General features: G+C 41.1%; 2 protein-coding genes across 3 annotated transcripts in view; both read left to right on the top strand.

Moving 5' to 3' along the window:
- Positions 1-13360, top strand: part of TBPL2 (TATA-box binding protein like 2) — a gene marked incomplete at both ends in the record, with an annotated part of 33208 nt that extends 19848 nt beyond the window's left edge. Inside the window, 2 exons of the mRNA XM_081228857.1 lie at positions 1821-1915; positions 13284-13360. Of these exons, the coding sequence (XP_081084983.1) occupies positions 1821-1915; positions 13284-13360 (172 nt within the window). The remainder of the gene's footprint in view (positions 1-1820; positions 1916-13283) is intronic.
- A 2127-nt stretch (positions 13361-15487) lies between these two features.
- ATG14 (autophagy related 14) overlaps positions 15488-18255 on the top strand; it is a 38244-nt gene continuing 35476 nt past the window's right edge. For both annotated transcript variants that reach the window (XM_081228101.1, XM_081228100.1), the window contains exon 1: positions 15488-15852. In XM_081228101.1, the coding sequence (XP_081084227.1) occupies positions 15578-15852 (275 nt within the window). In that variant the 5' untranslated portion in view covers positions 15488-15577. The remainder of the gene's footprint in view (positions 15853-18255) is intronic.

Genomic DNA, 18255 nt, shown 5'->3' with positions numbered 1-18255 from the left:
ACATTGTGCAACTCCCTTCTGGCCTGCAGAGTTTCTGCTGAAAAGTCAGCTGTAATAGCCTTATTGGAGTTCCCTTGTATGTAACTTGTTGCTTTTCCCTTGCTGCTTTTAATATTCTCTTTATCTTTAATTTTTGCCATTTAAAAAATATTTATTTATTTATTCATTTGGCTGCATCAGGTCTTAGTTGCAGCACACAGGATCTTCATTGCGGCATGCGGGATCTTTTGTTGTGGTGCGTGGGCTTCTCTCTAATTGTGGCATGCAGGCTCCAGAGTGCATGGGCTCAGTAGTTGCAGCACATGAGTACAGTAGTTGCGGCACAAGGGCTCTCTAGTTGCAGTGCATGGGCTTAGTTGCCCCACAGCATATGGAATCTTAGTTCCCTGGCCAGGGATTAAACACACATCCCCTGCACTGGAAGGCAGATTCTTAAGCACTGGACCACCAGGGAAGTCCCAATTCTTGCCATTTTAATTACAGTGTGTCTTGGTGTGGTCCTCTTTGGGTTGATCCTGTTTGGAAGTCTCTGTGCTTCTTAGACCTAGATGTCTGTTTCCTTTCCCAGTCTAGGGAAGTTTACAGGTATTTACATACCAAAGACTTTTATTTTCTCTTTTCCCTTTTAGTGTCATGAGATTTGGCTGGAAGATTAGACGGAAACATTTCTTCTGTGCCCCAGACTTCACTTTCTTGGCTCAAACCTTGTAGTTCCCATAGAAGTTTCGCAGGGCTTCAGCTACTGTCATTGTGTCCCCAGTGTCCAGAAGTGGTTCGTGGGTAGAAGTCCTGACAGGCTTTCTGCAGTAAGATAGAGTGAGGCCCCAGGAAGACATGTCCACCCGTAATGACCTCCACATCCTTCACATAGGTAGCCTCACCACTGTGATACATCTTGCTGGTGCCAATAAGAAGTTTCACATCTGCTGTGGTATGGGTCTTATTCATTTTAGAATGGAATGGAGTTTTTCTATGAGACCTGGATTCACCCTTTAAGTGCAAAAATTCATGTGTATTATATACAGTGCTCCATTTCTCAGATTTCTTCATTTTCTTATATCTCCATTAGCCATTGTTTTGAGAATAGTTTTATTTCATCAGCTTCTTCTTAACTACTGACTTCTTTTTTGTAAGCTTCTCAGGCCTTTCTAGGAATCTCTCCTCTTCTCTGTGGTGGAGTGTGGGGAAGCAGTTCTTAGCCCAGTCACCCTTTGTTCCTCAGAGATACCAGCTTACATTTAATAGTAAACATGAGTGAGTTACTATGTATAGGAACAAATCCTGAATTTTTAAAACTTGGGATGGTTTAGTTTTCTTTCTTTATACAGCATCTGTCCAAAGACAAATTACAGTGGTCTAGAAATTTTTTTAGGTTCTATCCACTAAAAATGTTAACTTTTGCAGTTTATAAATACATACAAAATGTGCTCATTATTGTAGAACTTGGAAAATTTGGAAAATGGGTTATGTATTTTTATTGATAGACTTTTTTTGACAGATGGAGAACATTTAACTAACAAGATCTTAAAACATTAGATCTGATGTCCTAAATTACCTTGATCTATAGCTTAATTTCTAATTTTAATTTCATTTCCAAGTGAACTGACTTTCACTTGGAAAAATATTATGACCAAAAATGAATTCTGTTCTTGACTGCCACAGAAATTACCTAGGCCACTCAAGACTGCTTTTGTCAAGATGGTCAAAAGGTTTTTGGTAAAACAGCTTTTGAAAACTGCTTTTGCGTACTGGGTCTCGAATATTATGAGAAAGTAGTTGAATAGTGCTATTTTTAACGTTTTTCTTTTATATCTTAACAGTTATGAACCTGAACTGTTTCCTGGCCTTATTTACAGAATGGTAAAACCACGAATTGTGTTGCTTATCTTTGTATCTGGAAAAGTTGTGTTGACAGGTAAGTTCTAAGATTCTGACTTTCATAAAATTCAGTAGCTATGTGTGTGCTTTGCTTTACCTTTTAAATAGCTTTGTGCACTATTATAAAGCAATTCTTGGTATTTTAGAATACCTGGAAAAAAATGAAAAGTAGAAAGAAAGATAGCATCATCAATTGGTCCCAATAGTCAAACAATATAACTTTTTTCCATGTTTTTATGTCACTTTGATATGTATATGCATCTTTACATCCTGCCGTTTAACATTATAACATATGTAGCTTAACTCATTGTTACAAACTTTTAATGAAGGCTTTTAACGGCTGAACAGTGTTCCAACGGAAGGGTCAACAAATCTTTTTCTGCAAAGGGCTAAATACTAAATGTTTTAGGTTTTATGGGCAGTAGAGTCTCTGTCACAACAACTGAACCCTGTCATTTTATTGTGAAAGTAGCCGTAGACATCACATAAAGGAAAAGGCTCTGAGGTGTGATTTTAATGTAATTCGTTTAATTTACATTATCAAGTAATTTTCTTCCTCTTCTTCTTTTTTTATTCCCCCAACCATTTAAAATATAAAAATCAGTCTTAGCTCACAGGCTATACAAAAATCAGGCAGCAGACTAGGTTTGGCCAGCAGACCCAAGTTTCCCGACCTCCATTCTAACATGTTGTTGCATCAAACTTATTCTCCCATTGTCAGCTATTTATATGTTCTTTCTTTGCTGCTTATAAATGACACAAAACTTTCGCTCTTTTTCTGTGTGGGATCATTTTATTAGTGTAACTGCTCAGAAATGGAACTTTTGTTTAAGGATTGGACCATTTTTAAGGTTCTTAGTACAAATTACTAAATTGTTTTAAAAAGGGTTATATCAATACAATACAGTTCTCCTATATCATATTTACATTCCTACCAGCAATGTTTCTTAAGTGTCTTTTACGAACCTCATCAGCATTCAAAACAAAAATGTACAAAAGAAAACTTTAACTACATAAGTGAAAGTGATCTCACTGCTTTAACCTCACTGTTACTCAGAACTAGAAATTGATCACTTTTCAACATATCCTGTAAATAGCAATTTATCTTTTGTAAATAGTATGTACATAACTTATTTCTTTCTTGTCTACTTAGTTTTTTTAAAATTTCTTTATTGTTTTAATTTTTAAATTAAAAAAATTTATTGGAGTATAGTTGATTTACAATGTTGTGTTAGTTTCAGGTGTACAGCAAAGTGATTCAGTTATACATATACATATATTCATTCTTTTTCAGATTCTTTTCTCATATAGGATATCACAGAATATTGAGTAGAGTTCCTTGTGCTATACCATAGGTCCTTGTTGGTTATCTATCTTATGTATAGTAATGTGCATATGTTTATCCCAAACTCCTGATTTATCCCTACCCCCCACGTTTCCCCTTTGGTAACCATAAGTTTGTTTTTGATATCTGTAAGTCTGTTTCTGTTTTGTAAATAAGTTCATTTGTATCATTTTTGTAAAATTAGATTCTACATATGAGTGTTATCATATGATATTTGTCCTTTTCTGTCTGACTTACTTCACTTAGTATGATAATCTCTAGGTCCATCCATGTTGCTTCAAATGGCATTATTTCATTCTTTTTTATGGCTGAGTAATACTCCATTGTATTTATGTACTATGTCATCTTTTTTTTTTTTGCGGTACGCGGGCCTCTCACTGCTGTGGCCTCTCCCATTGCGGAGCACAGGCTTCAGATGTGCAGGCTCATTGGCCGTGGCTCACGGGCCCAGCCTCTCCGCGGCATGCGGGATCCTCCTGGACCAGGGCACGAACCCGCGTCCCCTGCATCAGCAGGCGGACTCCCAACCACTGCGCCACCAGGGAAGCCCTGTACTACGTCATCTTTATCCATTCATCTGTCAATGGACATTTAGGTTGCTTCCATGTCTTGGCTATTGTAAATAGTGCTGCAGTGAACATTGGGGGGGGTACATTATCTTTTTTAATTATGGTTTTCTCTGGATATATGCCCAGGAGTGGGATTGCTGGGTCATATGGTAGTTCTATTTTTAGTTTAAGGAACCTCCATACTGTTCTCCATAGTGGTTGTACCAATTTACATTCCCACCAACAGTGTATGAGGGCTCACTTGTCTCCACACCCTCTCCATCATTTATTGTTTGTAGACTTTGATGATGGCCATTCTGACCGGTGTGAGGTGATACTTCATTGTAGTTTCGATTTGCATTTCTCTGATAATTAGTGATGTTGAGCATCTTTTTATGTGCTTTTAGCCATCTGTATGTGTTCTTTGGAGAAATGTCTGTTTAGATCTTCTGCCCATTTTTTGATTGGGTTGTTTGTTTTTTTTGACATAGAGCTGCATGAGCTGTTTGTATGTTTTGGAGATTAATCCCTTGTCGGTCGCTTTGTTTGCAATATTTTCTCCCATTCTGTGGGTTGTCTTTTCGTTTTGTTTATGGTTTCCTTTGATGTGCAGAAGCTTTTAATTAGGTCCCATTTGTTTATTTTTGTTTTTATTTTCACAAAGGATTTGTATGAGTTCACCATAATATCGAAAGTAATTACTTTATTTGTGACTTTTTCCAGGTGACTTATTTTTACATAAAGAAGGTTTTTAAAATTCTTGAAGTAAGTGGTTGAGACTCTTTTCCTTATTCTGCTCTGCAGTAGTTATTTCCACTATTTGATCTTCCAGGTCACCTATCCATTCTTCTGCCTCAGTTATCCTGCTGTTGATCCCTTCTAGAGTATTTTTAATTTCATTTATTGTGTTGTTCATCACTGCTTGTTTCCTCTTTAGTTCTTCTAGGTCCTTGTTAACTGTTTCTTGCATTTTGTCTATTCTATTTCCAAGATTTTGGATCATCTTTACTATCATTATTCTGAATTCTTTTTCAGGTAGACTGCCTATTTCCTCTTCATTTGTTAGATCTGGTGGGTTTTTATCTTGCTCCTTCTCCTGCTGTGTGTTTTTCTGTCTTCTCATTTTGCTTATGTTACTGTGTTTGGGGTCTCCTTTTTGCAGGCTGCAGGTTCGTAGTTCCCGTTGTTTTTGGTGTCTGTCCCCCATGGCTAAGGTTGGTTCAGTGGATTGTGTAGGTTTCCTGGTGGAGGGGACTAGTGCCTGTGTTCTGGTGGATGAGGCTGGATCTTGTCTTTCTGGTGGGCAGGTCCACGTCTGCTGGTGTGTTTTGGGGTCTCTGTGGCCTTATTATGATTTTAGGCAGCCTCTCTGCTAATGGATGGGGTTGTGTTCCTGTCTTGCTAGTTGTTTGGCATAGGGTGTCCAGCACTGTAGCTTGCTGGTCGTTGAGTGGAGCTGGGTCTTGGTGTTGAGATGGAGATCTCTGGGAGATTTTCGCCCTTTGATATTACGGGGAGCTGGGAGGTCTCTTGTGGACCAGTGCCCTGAAGTTGGCTCTCCCACCTCAAAGGCACAGCCCTGACGCCTGGCTGGAGCACCAAGAGCCTTTCATCCACACGGCTCAGAATAAAAGGGAGAAAAAATAGAAAAAAAGAAAGAAATAGGATAAAATAAAATAAAGTAAGATAAAATAAAATTTATTAAAATAAAAAATAATTAAGAAAAAAATTTTTAAAGAAAAAATAAATGGACGTACAGAACCCTAGGACAAATGGTGAAAGCAAAGATGTACAGACAAAATCTCACACAGAAGCATACACATACATACTCACAAAAAGAAGAAAAGGGGGGAAAATAATATATCTTGCTCCCAAAGTCCACCTCCTCAATTTGGGACGATTCGTTGTGTATTCAGGTATTCCACAGATGCAAGGTACATCAAGTTGATTGTGGAGCTTTAATCCGCTGCTCCTGAGGCTGCTGGGAGAGATTTCCCTTCCTCTTCTTTATTCTCACAGCTCCAGGGTCTCAGCTTTGGATTTGGCCCCGCCTCTGCGTGTAGGTCGCCTAAGGGCGTCTGTTCTTCCGCTCAGACAGGACGGGGTTAAAGGAGCAGCTGATTCAGGGGCTGTGGCTCACTCAGGCCAGGGGAGGGGAGGGAGGGGTACGGAGTGTGGGGCGAGCCTGCAGCCGTGGCACACTAGCCCCCTTCAGGCTGTGTTCACGCCGCCAACCCCAGTCCTCTCCCTGGGATCCGACCGAAGCCCGAGCCTCAGCTCCCGGACCCCGCCCGCCCCGACGGGTGAGCAGACAAGCCTCTCAGGCTGGTGAGTGCCAGTCGGCACCGATCCTCTGTGCGGGAATCTCTCTGCTTTGCCCTCCGCACCCCTGTTGCTGCGCTCTCCTCCGCGGCTCTGAAGCTTCCCCCCACCTCCGCCACCCGCAGTCTCCGCCCGCCCGAGAAGGGGCTTCCTAGTGTGTGGAAACCTTTCCTCCTTCACAGCTCCCTCCCACTGGTGCAGGTCCCGTCCCTATCCTTTTGTCTCTGTTTATTCTTTTTTCTTTTGCCCTACCCAGGTACGTGGGGAGTTTCTTGCCTTTGGGGAGGTCTGAGGTCTTCTGTCAGCGTTCAGTAGGTGTTCTATAGGAGCAGTTCCACGTGTAGATGTATTTCTGATGTATCTGTGGGGAGGAAGGTGATCTCCTCGTCTTACTCTTCCGCCATCTTCCTCTGCTTCTCCCGGAGACTCTTCCATACCATTCTACTGAAGTTTACTATTTTTGCCTTATTTTGTCTTTTCCCACATTTTAGTCTCCTGTACCAGGATGAATACCAAGTTTATATGATACGAGCCAAATTGATTATACCCCACCCCCAAACAGCTAGCTAGACATCTTAAAACTACATGTTCTCCTCATTATTAATTTGTGATGACTCCTTTTGACCTTTTTTTTTTTTTTTTTTTTTTTTTGCTGTACGCGGGCCTCTCACTGTTGTGGCCTTCCCGTTGCGGAGCACAGGCTCCGGACACGCAGGCTCAGCGGCCATGGCTCACGGGCCCAGCCGCTCCGTGGCACGTGGGATCCTCCCGGACCGGGGCACGAACCGGCGTCCCCTGCATCGGCAGGCGGACTCTCAACCAGTGCGCCACCAGGGAAGCCCGACCTTTATTTTTATATATGGGTCTGTTCTCCAGTCCTGCCTTTGCTCCAGAAATATGCTATGATAATCCTATTATATTTATACTATATTGTGGTTATAAATGTGCTTTAATTCTAGTGGTCTCTATATCTGATAGGGCCAGTTTCCCCTCTTTATTCCCCTCTTTATATCCCCAGTTTACTTCTCTTTTATTAGCTCCTCTCAAATATTTATTCTTCCAAATAAACTTTAAAATTTTATAACATCTTGCCCCATCTAAAACCAATTGAGATTTCTACATTAGCTGAATTAATTTGAGAAACTTTCTATTACTCAGCATCCAAAAACATGGAGTATCTGTTGTTAAGTCTTCTTTTAGAACGCTCAGTAAGTTTTATAGTTTTCTTTTCTCTGAAAAGTAACTAATGTGTCTTCAAAGTGGGGAAAGCCTGTTCGGAATTCAAGAGCCTTTTGAATACAGCAAAGCTGCAGTTCCTCAGATGTCACCAATATAGTGTGTGGAATAATTAAGACCTCCTAGTGACTGACATAAAGTTTCCCTCTATACGTTCTGAAGGAAGGGGAAGAAGTCTGCAAAGTAAATGGAATAGAATAGATATTGGAGGCAAATATAGGCCCTACTCAAGGGAATAAACTTCAAGACCTTTGGAAGGATGCTTTCATCTATGTGCTATGTATTATTATGAACTGTCTTATTAAAAGTGCAAATTGCCAGGTACAGGCTAAGTTCCTATTACAGGTACACCAGAACAAGTTTCTTTAAATATTCTTAATTCAGACCAACTTTCTTACCCCAAATTAAAAGGAAAAAAAACTTTCATGTGCACATTTGCTAGAAGTTTCAAATCACACAAGTAAAGGATGGTCAACACACAGTCCTGAAGAACATACAGTATACTTCTCTTAAAATTTGTTAATGCGTTCAGCCCAAACAACAGGCAAAGCTAAATTTCTTCAGTCTTGTAAGACATAGCTCATCACTTTTGTTGAGAGGCGGAAAGAGATGTATTGATTGAAATCCAAATTTCTGCTTATACGTATTGTGAAGTAAAAGCTAGCCAATGTCTTACTACTGAAATATGGGTAATTACCATCTGTTGAGATTTTTTCCCCTGTTTATGCCATATTGTCTTAAAGTACTTTACCTGGAACAACATGGCTTAGGTTGCTTTTGCTTCAAACCTAGAGACAAATGCTCCTTATTCCTTATCCTTACTTACCTAGACTTTTTCCACCTGCAAGTGGGTTAAAAACTCAAGGACCCAGTTTTGGGTGTACATGTGGGGAAAGGTACCAAAGAGGCCTCCTTTTGGCCTTGACTCTAGAACTTCAGCTGGGGATGGTCGTGTAGAGCATCCAGTGGAGTCCTAGAGGCTCCCATGGTCTAGTCCAACATGGCAAGACTCTGCAGAGCTGTTTTAAAATCAAGGTCCCAACAAGGGTAAGTAACTTTTGCCTAGAAAGTGTTAGAGTATTGAAATTACAAACACACTTTGAATTTCACTGTATTAAATAGTGGATCCCAGCTCTCCCCTAGGTAGGAGCTGTAGAACACCAATGCACATAGAACAAATGGGTGGCAATTTGAAACTTTTGTATCACATGCCGTTTGCAGGGTCTTTGAAAATAATTTATCCTTGTAAAATTGTCTTGTTCCCTTGAGGTGCCAAAGCTGCAGCCACCGTGTCTAAGGCTACATCTGAATGAATGGTTAAGTGAGCTGAGGCTCTGCTATCCTACTTTGTCATGGTCCCAGACAGCAAACAGCAAAGGGACCTGGGTCAAGCTTAACACTGCTTTTCCAGGTCTGTGCTGCTTTTCTATGGCTAATGTGACATTTAGGACCAATGCTTTTTCTCATACCATGGTAAAATGAATAGTATAGCTAGGATCTGCTGCAACAATATACAATGAACAGCAAATACGTCAACTTTCACTTCTAAGATGAGACGTAATAGAGTTAAGATATGTTGGGCACTCGTGCCAGGCACTATGATAAGTAAGGGCTTTTATGTGGGTTCTGGTTAACTCTGTGAGGCTGTACTTAATGTCTCAGTCTCCTCACCTGTAAAATGAGGACAATGGAGAGGTCAAGTAACCTTAACAATGTCAACAGCTATACATGCTGCACGTGCCTGGCTTCAGAGCCCACCATCTTCTTGTACTCACCATCCCCCAGCTCTTTAGATGTCTGTGAAAACACCTGTGTGGTCTTTTGGGCCCCCTTCCTCCTAATCCTCCTTGTCAGCTAAAGAATGATAAATACTCTCTTAGTGGTGAGAGGCAGCAGGTGTGTTGGCTAAGAGGCTGAGCTCGGGAAGCCAATTGTCTAGTTTGAATCCAAGCTTTACCATTTATTGGCTGTGTTGACCTTGGGTGAGGTTGTTCTCCACCTTGATTTCCACATACGTAAGACGGGTGCCCATAGAAGCTACCTGCTAGGTGTTATGAGGAGGCAGAAGAACGAGGCCTGGCGTACAGTAAACATGGTGGAAACGTTAGCTATTGTTACCTCCCACTCTTCTTCGTTTTTCCCTAGCATTCAAAAAGATGAAATTTTGCTCTCATGCCTTGCCCAGATGATAGGAATAGGAAGTTTAAAGAGGCTTTAGAAAAATACTTCACACACTTACTTCCTTCCAGCATAAAGGACGAAGAAGCTGGGTCTTTGTTACCAAGGGTCACTGTCAATCAGTTAGATGTCAGTGGTTCTTGGAAATGAGTAGGTCAGAGGGCCGCATAAAAATGGCAAGACTTAATAGTGAGTGGGCCAGAGACAGAACAGGATATCCCCGTCAATCATTACTGGGGATTCACCACTAATAGTGACTTAGTATATACTGTAAAATGTATACCTTGAGTGATTAAATGCTGAGGTTTTTTGCAATTTGTAAGATTTTCACTTTCATGCACACACGTATGCTATCACTTGGAAAACTAAGATGTGTAGTTGTGACTTGGTATAAGAATAGTATTGTAAAATCCAAGTAGTATTGGAAAGTCATATTTGGGCTGGCTAAGGGGTAGGGATGAGCTTACAAACCGTATCGACAGGTGATAGGTATTTAAGAAACTTTGGGTGCCTACCAGGTAGTTATTACTGTTTTAGGTGCTGAGGATGCCAAAGCAAATATAACATACCCCTCATCTGGCAAAAATCCTGCCCTGGTGAAGAAGACAAATTACGTGATACTGGTTCTCACAGAACCAAATAATAAGCCATGTGTTCGTGGGCCAGCCATCCCAGCATCCCTAATCCTGAAGTACATTCTTCTAGGACAATAATAATGGCTTAAATCTTGTTAAATGTTATGGTTTGCAAAGGACTTTTTGCAAAAACTTGCTCATGTAACCCTTATAGTAACCCTATGAGAAGGCTGTTGTCCTTATTTATAGGTAAGGAAATGGAAACTCAGAAGTTAAGCAACCTGCCTGTGATTTCAAACCTAGTTAGTTGTAGACCTTGCATTTGAGCCCATATGGTTTGATCTCAAGCCAGTCCTTTCTCCAATGCACCAGCCACAGAATTTCTACCTCACTTGCCACAGTTAGGAATGGTGTTTATCCCCCAAAGTGGTGGTCATCATTACTTGAAGGAAAGGACTGGTAGGTTTTGCTTAAAAGACAAGAGTCATATGTATAATCAGAGTCTGGTGCTACAAATTGGGATGTTTGATTATAGATTGATTATTAATAGGACTATGGGGACAATTTAGGTTTCCTCAAAATTTTTATGCCAATACTTCAGTGAGGAAATATTTCACTAAATTGACCGAATCCCCTCATTGGGATTTACAATTCCTGGCAATGTTTATTTGATGACTTTTGGTGTAAAGGAAGGAACACTGGATACATGAGGTCTTCCCTCATAGCTGATACTCATGATTCAGGGGAACTTCAACTCCTTGGGCCTCGTTTTCCCACACAGGAAATAAAAAAATTGTACTAGATAATTTCCCTAAAGCCCTTTTGTGTCTAAAGTTGTTTTTCTATGATATAAAATAATGATCACTCTCAACGTCCATTCCCTCTTGGGTGATGGGTGTTTTCTACTCTCTAGGGGATGCCAGAACATTATACTCTTTTGGGCTTGAATGTAATGCTCTTAGGTATGATTTTTTTTAAGTGTTATGAAAAAATCCCGAAGTACATGGTTACCCAAAATGCTGGACCTAGATACTCTGTTACTCAATTAAATATAAAAAGAACCTTAGTTTAGGGGAGGGAGGCATTGGGTGAATGTGTGTGTGTGTTTGCTATACTTATTATACTTCACTGTCTCCCAATTAAAGCTGTTGTGTTCAAATGTATCCAGAAGCTGAAAAAGTCCATCAAACCAGAGGCAGAGAATCTTTTTATAGTAGTGTTTTACTTAACTGCTTCCCCAACTCACTTTTTGGTTTCTACAAAACCAATCTCTTTAGAAACTAAAATTTTAGTGCTATAATTAAAATTTGCTGAGGCTTAAGGGATTTTTCCTACCTCAGAGGTACAGAGTTTCTGTTAACCATGTCAATAATTCACCTTCCTCCCCACCCCACATCTTTGAGGGTGGAGACTCAGAGAGTAAATTCTTAGGCAATGAATAAGTAACTTTTTGCCCTTACCTATCCCACCCCCCGGTTTTAGGCTTATAAGTACTTCATTTTTGATTCTTAAAATTTTTTTAATTTATTGAGGTGAAATTCAAATAGCACAAATTTAACCATTTTAAAATGAACAATTGAGGGGCATTTAGTTCATTCAGAATGTTGTGCAACCACCGCATCTAGTGCCAAAACGTTTCCATTACTCCAAAATAAAGTCCCATATCATTAGGCAGTTTTTCCCCATTTCTCCCTCACCCTAGCCCCTGGCAATCACCGGTCTTCATTCTGTCTCTGTGAATTTACCTATTCTGGAGACTTCATATAAACAGAATCATACAATATGTGACCTTTCATGTTTGGCTTCTTTCACTTAGCATAATGTTTTTGAGGTTCATCCAATTGCAGTATGTTCAGTGCTTGATTCCTTTTTATGGCAGTATAATATTACATTGTATGTATCTACCATAATTCATTTATACATTCATCTGTTGGTAGACACTGGGTTGTTTCCACTTTGGGGCTATTATGAATAGTGCGGCAATGAATATGCATCTACATGCCTGTTATTTGAGTACTTGTTTTCAATCTGGGGGGGTATATACCCAGATACCCAGGAGTGAAATTGCTGGGTCACATGGTAATTCTTATTTTAACATTTTTGAGGAATTGCCAAACTGTTTTCCATAGTAGCTGAACCATTTTAAGTTCCCACCAGCAATGTATGAGGGTTCCAATTTCTCAGTCTCTTTGCCAACACTTGCTATTTTCCATTTTTTAAATTATTATAGCTCATCCTGGATTCTGAATCCTGATTTCTACCTGCTTCTCAAATCTGGTGATTCTCGTTTTGGTAACTCCCTCTCACTAGTCCCTTCCTTAAACCAGATAACCACTTCTCACAGGTTATTCCTGCTCTCTCACTGAGCCTTCCTCCTTGTTTATAGTTCTCAAGAACGAGTCTTTACCAACTTAAACTACCTCCATTTTTCTTCATGCTAATAGTTTTTATATTTTCATTAATCTTGCCTCCTGCCCAATAATATCAGATAATAGTTTCCCGATTAGCTGACAGTTCCACATAAACATAAATACCACCAGTCCTTAACCCTTAGCATAATGTGCCTGCATAGCTTTGAAAGGGGAAAGTTAGTAATGGTGGTTGGTGGTGAGAGATATGAGTAGGGCTGACTGATAATCTCTTTCAAGGGTGGGGACTGTCTAATTCACGTTTTTATCCATTTTAACTCCTAGAGCAGTTATAATTAAAGAGCTCTTGAAACTTTAAGGGTAACAACGGTACAGTTTTCCCCTCTAATAATCCCTTCCCATATACTGAAATTTAAAACTTTAGAATAGTTTGTCTCAGTCAGTATTAGGGAATCAGCATGTTAACTAGACATGAGTAGATGAAAGGAAGTTCCTTTTGCTGGTAGCTAAGTGCCCACAGGTGCTGATGAAGGTCGTGTTCTGTGGTCACGTTCATAACACACTGAGAGATAACATTCCCTATTTCATACTATGCCCTAGGAGGCTAAAGACATACTGATACTGGAGAACTCTGCTCTAGGGTATGTGTTTGTGGGAATGTAGCTGTGGTCACCAAATTCTTTTGTCTTTACCAGGAATAAATGTCACTTCTCAGGTACACCTAAAGAGATGTTATTGTATTAAAAGTAACTGGAGATGACAATGAAGTTTTAGTCTTAAGAAAATTTTAGTATTGTTTTTAAAGATTATGTAAACTTGTATTTCTTTACAGGTGCCAAAGAACGTTCTGAGATCTATGAAGCATTTGAAAACATCTACCCTATTCTAAAGGGTTTTAAAAAAACCTGAGTATATCATTCAACATCTCACAGTATGTTGGTTTGAATATGTGCATAAGCCCAGCACAGAAACAGCTGGATTATAGATATTCCATGCACATTTTGACTTTAGTTATTAAAGTGTGATTCTGTATGAGTAACCATGCCTAAGAAATGAAGAAACTTTTTTTCAAAATGACTCATATGTTATTTTTAAAATGGAAAAAGTAAACTTCAGAATTTGAAAGATTTAGGGCCTTGCTAGAATGATACTGTAACATCATTAAAATTTAATGCTTTGCTCTTGTTAAAGATGTAGTACATTAACATGTGTTCTCTAAAAATACATAGCAGTATATAGAAATTTCAAATAACTGCATAAAACAGGATAGAAAATTGTCTATTTTTTGCCTTTTTAAATATTGAGTAGATGATCCGGGCCATCAGGTACGGACGGGCCTGTGAAGGATCCTATCAGAATACAAATGAAACATGGAAGTCTGAAAACTTAAGAAAAATTAAATAAACATCCTTTTGTTTGAAATGGTCAGAGAAAATTATTTCCCTCCGTTAAAAATAAATCTTTTTTTTTGCGGTACACGGGCCTCTCACTGTTGTGGCCTCTCCCGTTGGGGAGCACAGGCTCCGGACGCGCAGGCTCAGCGGCCGTGGCTCACAGGCCTAGCCGCTCTGCGGCATGTGGGATCTTCCCGGATCAGGGCACGAACCCGTGTCCCCTGCATCGGCAGGCGGACTCTCAACCACTGCGCCACCAGGGAAGCCCAAAAGTAAATCTTAAACTTTCAGGAACCATTCAGGTTTAGTATAAGGTCTACTTTGAAAACAGTTGAGGGATTTTGTGCTTTTTTGGGGTACTTTTATAATCCTATGTAATTGTATTAAAATAGACCAGATAAGACTAAGGCTGGAGCAAAGAGCTCAGCTTCCAGACCTAATTAGGTTGTGGAATCAGCCGCATTTGATGGAGAGGTGGAGATTAACAGGGAGGGATGAACTAACAGGAGTCATGGCCCTTGTTCCCAAGTGGGCAGTGATTGTCTTTCACTAAGATGAGGAGACATTTGTGGGGAGGGAGAGTTCAGGGTTTTTTTGTTTTGGCGGCACCGTGCAGGCTTGTGGGATTTTAGTTCCCTGACTAGGGATCGAACTGTGGCCCTGAGAAGGGAGAGCTTGGAGTCCTAACCACTGGACTGCCAGGGAATTCCTGGGAGTTCAGTTTTAATTTCAGTTTCCCAATTGCTGAGTTTGTTGGTGGTCACTGTACATTACTTTAAGCCTAGTGTAGGCAGTTATGAATTTGGGGGTATGGAACTTGGGAGAGAAGCCCTAGCTGGAGAGAGAATTTAGGGCAGTCATTAATTTACAGCCTGCCAAAATAATCCTTGAGAATCAGTGGTCTTGATCATTTGACCTATGAGCCTATGTTTTTCTTCTGTAGTTTACAGGCATATTCAAACACTAGTTACTCTGATATAATCCTCTAACCCACCTTATTTATCCCCACAGAAGGAAATTTGGAGTCATCTAACCATGTTAAATTCTACCTAGTTCAAATTCTTTAAGATATGGCCCAGAGAAGGGGTGGAATGCTGGACATTAAAATTTATTTTTCAGAAAGATACAACTTTGATTTACACGTTCAAGTACAGTTGTTTCCACTGGTTAGCTATTATTGGTAAAGTACTTATCAGATTACTATTAAACGGATTTACTTATTAATCCTTAGGTGGGTACTGAAATTCTTTCCATTTAACAGTTAAGAATACAGGCGGAGAGAGGTGAGGAATTTGCCCCGAATTACACAGCTATTAAGAAGGCGGGTGGGCCAAAATTCAACCTCGTTCCAAGACCCAGTTCCCTCACCCAACTCTGCGGTAGTTTTAGCCAAATTTAAAAGCATCCAGAGCGAATGACAGAAATTCCCTCATTGTGTTCCCAGTCTGTTTTCCCAGAATCCTTAGGGCATCGTATTACTATTTCTTGCACAAGCTGGAGGCGTTAACGTGTAGCCTGGGCGTGATTGAGCCGCTGATGACATTCTGTTGGGCTGACTCCCCCGTCTAAACATAATTCCTACTTCGGAAGCGGCCGCCCCCGAGCTGTCAGAAAAAGCCACTGCCCCTTCGGCCCTCGGCTGCCGAGGGCTGGGCGAGGCCGGGCGAGGGTCTCGCGGGACTCACGCCGCGCTTCCGGCCCCTCCCCAGGCCCCTCCTCCTCCTCGCCCAGGATGCACCTGGTTGAAAACAAAATCCCACGTGACTGGCTCTGCTCTCAGTCCATCATGGCGTCTCCCAGTGGGAAGGGATCCTGGGCGCCGGAGGCTCCTGGCTGCGGGCCCCAGCCCGTCGCCCGGGACCTCGTAGACTCCGTGGACGACGCGGAGGGACTGTACGTGGCAGTCGAGCGGTGCCCACTGTGCAACACCACCCGCCGGCGGCTGACCTGCGCCAAGTGCGTCCAGAGCGGCGATTTCGTCTACTTCGACGGCCGCGACCGTGAAAGGTACGGCAGCCGCCACGGCCCTATGGTTTCTAACACGGGTATCTCCACCGGCTCGGAGGCTGGAGCCTGGGGCCTGAGTTTGGGCCCCGGAGCCCAGCGAGAGGAGGGGGAGGTAGGGAGGGTAACTGCTTTGCGCCGGCGCTTTGCTCCCAGGGGAAAGAGTCGGGGATGGAGGCCAGAAGAGAGAAGGTCGCTGTTTCCCCCTAATCCACTCGAGAGGAGTCTGACCTCACGGTGCTCTTGGGTACTAGGGAAAAGGGATAGATGGTGGCTGTGGAGAGGTCTTCTCCTATTACTGCCATAGAGTTGGATTCTCGGTACTTTGTTCCACTCCCATTCAAATGCTGGGTTTAACCTTTGTTTTCGAAAGCACGTTCATTCTCTAGAGGAGAGACCAGAGGAGAAACAAATAACTGGTTAAGAGGGATTCGGGCCCTGGTAGCCTGTGTCACAGGTGGATCTTATCAGACATGCTTACTCTAATGTGTGAACTAGGCTAGCTAGTTCCTCCCTTTTCCAAAGATTGTTTTAAATGCTAAGGAGTTTGGGTATGTGTTTTGGCTTTGTTTTAAAATCCAGACTGGGAGCTGCAAGCCCTTAGTTAAGAGAATTCAAAGACGCGTTTTGGCCTTGTTTTGAAATTTAAACAGAGACCTACAAGTCCTTGGTTAAGATAATTGAAAAATTAGTGTGATTAGCTGCAAGGTCTCTCAGGCCCAACTTCTGTTTCAATAACTTAGTGTCAATGATATTAAGCCAGCTAATTTTTTCAGTGCAAAAGTTCAGGTATTAATTCATTTACAACAACCCGGTAAGTTATTTTCTGTAACTTACTGCTAAGGAAACTGCACAGTACCTTTCCCTGGGTCACACAGATAATAAGTGTGGGGACAAGAATTAAATTCCAGGCAGCCTGAACCCATATGCCATGCACTTAACCCCTGGATTATATAACGGCTGTATTTGGAAGTGTTTTTTGAGTTGCTGACAGTCCTCTCATCATGAATGGAGTTCATTTCTTTTGAGGAGATTTGTATGATACAGTCTTTTAGTTCATCACTGTGTCTCATTTGATGTACTTTATGACTTTAGAAACTGCTGATGTAATAAGTAATAGCTTAAAAAATTAACAGTTTTATTATAAGAATACTAGGTATGAGATGGAAATGTCTAACTGATGGAGTTTATCATGGGTTCAGTTCTGGACCCTCTTCTCCATATACTTTTTCTAAGATTAATTCCCATAATTTAAATATCGTCTATATGCTGAAGACTGCCAGACTTGTATCTCCAACCCAGGCCTTTGTGAAATCAAGAAAACAGCTGCATACTCTGTCTGTATTTAAATTTGTAATGAGGATCTCCATCTTAATATGGCACACTGAATTCATGATTATCCATCATAAATCTGTTCCTCTCATGCTCATTCCAGCCCAGTAAATGGTAACCTCACTCCCTGGCACAGGCCAAAGAAACTTTCCAGTCTTCCTTGACTCCTCTCTTAATGCCACCATATATAATCCCATCAACAAATCCCATCCACCCTTCAAAACCTATCCTAAATCCAACCTTTTCACTCCCTCCTGGTTTGGTCCACCAGAGGATTATTGCCTCTTGAGTTCCTGCTTCCCTTTCTCCTTTTTAGTGTAATTCCCATATTGCAGCCAGAGTAACACCACTCCTCCATGCCTCTGTTCACATCTTCCAGGGGTTTCCTGTTTTACCCAAAGTAAAAAAAAAGCCAAAGTCCTTATCCAAAGTTCTGTACTGTCTGTTCCTCCGTTGATCTCCTGTTGCTTTTCCCTTACCCACTCTGCAGTACCATCCTGGCCTCTGTGCCAGTCCTCAAACATACCAAGAACACTCCTGCTTCAGGACCACTGCAGTCTTATTCAGACTGCCAGGACTCTTTTCTTCTAGAAGTCTTCAGGGCTCCTTCCTTTGATTCCTTTAGGCCTCTGCTCATACATTAGAGGAACTCTTTCTTTGGACTATTCAACTGAAATAGTAACGTCCTTTCCCACTTAACCTGCTTTATTGTTTTCCATAGCACTTATCACCGTCTTATGGTTTACATATTAATTTGTCTAACTGCCCCCTGCTCCAGGGATGTAAGCTCTGTGAGAACAAAGCAGTTTTGTACTCTGCTGTATCCTCACATAGTAGAAGCTTAATAAAGATTTGTTGAATGATTGGGTCAATCTACCCTTCCTTCCCAAACTTAGTATGATTCTGAATCACTTCATTATTATAAATCACGACCCATTTGTCACTAAAGCCAGAAACCCGGGAGTTATCCTAGCTTTTTCCTTTTTTCTTATTCCGTGTATCCAAAATATTGACAAGTCTAATTTGATCTGCTCCAGAGTAGATCTTGAATCTGTCTACTTCTGGTCCAGACCA

This window comes from Mesoplodon bidens, assembly GCF_964165515.1.
Source record: "Mesoplodon bidens genome assembly, chromosome: 3".
NCBI classification, from domain to species: Eukaryota; Metazoa; Chordata; class Mammalia; order Artiodactyla; family Ziphiidae; genus Mesoplodon; species Mesoplodon bidens.
This window is presented reverse-complemented; position numbering and strand designations above follow the sequence as displayed.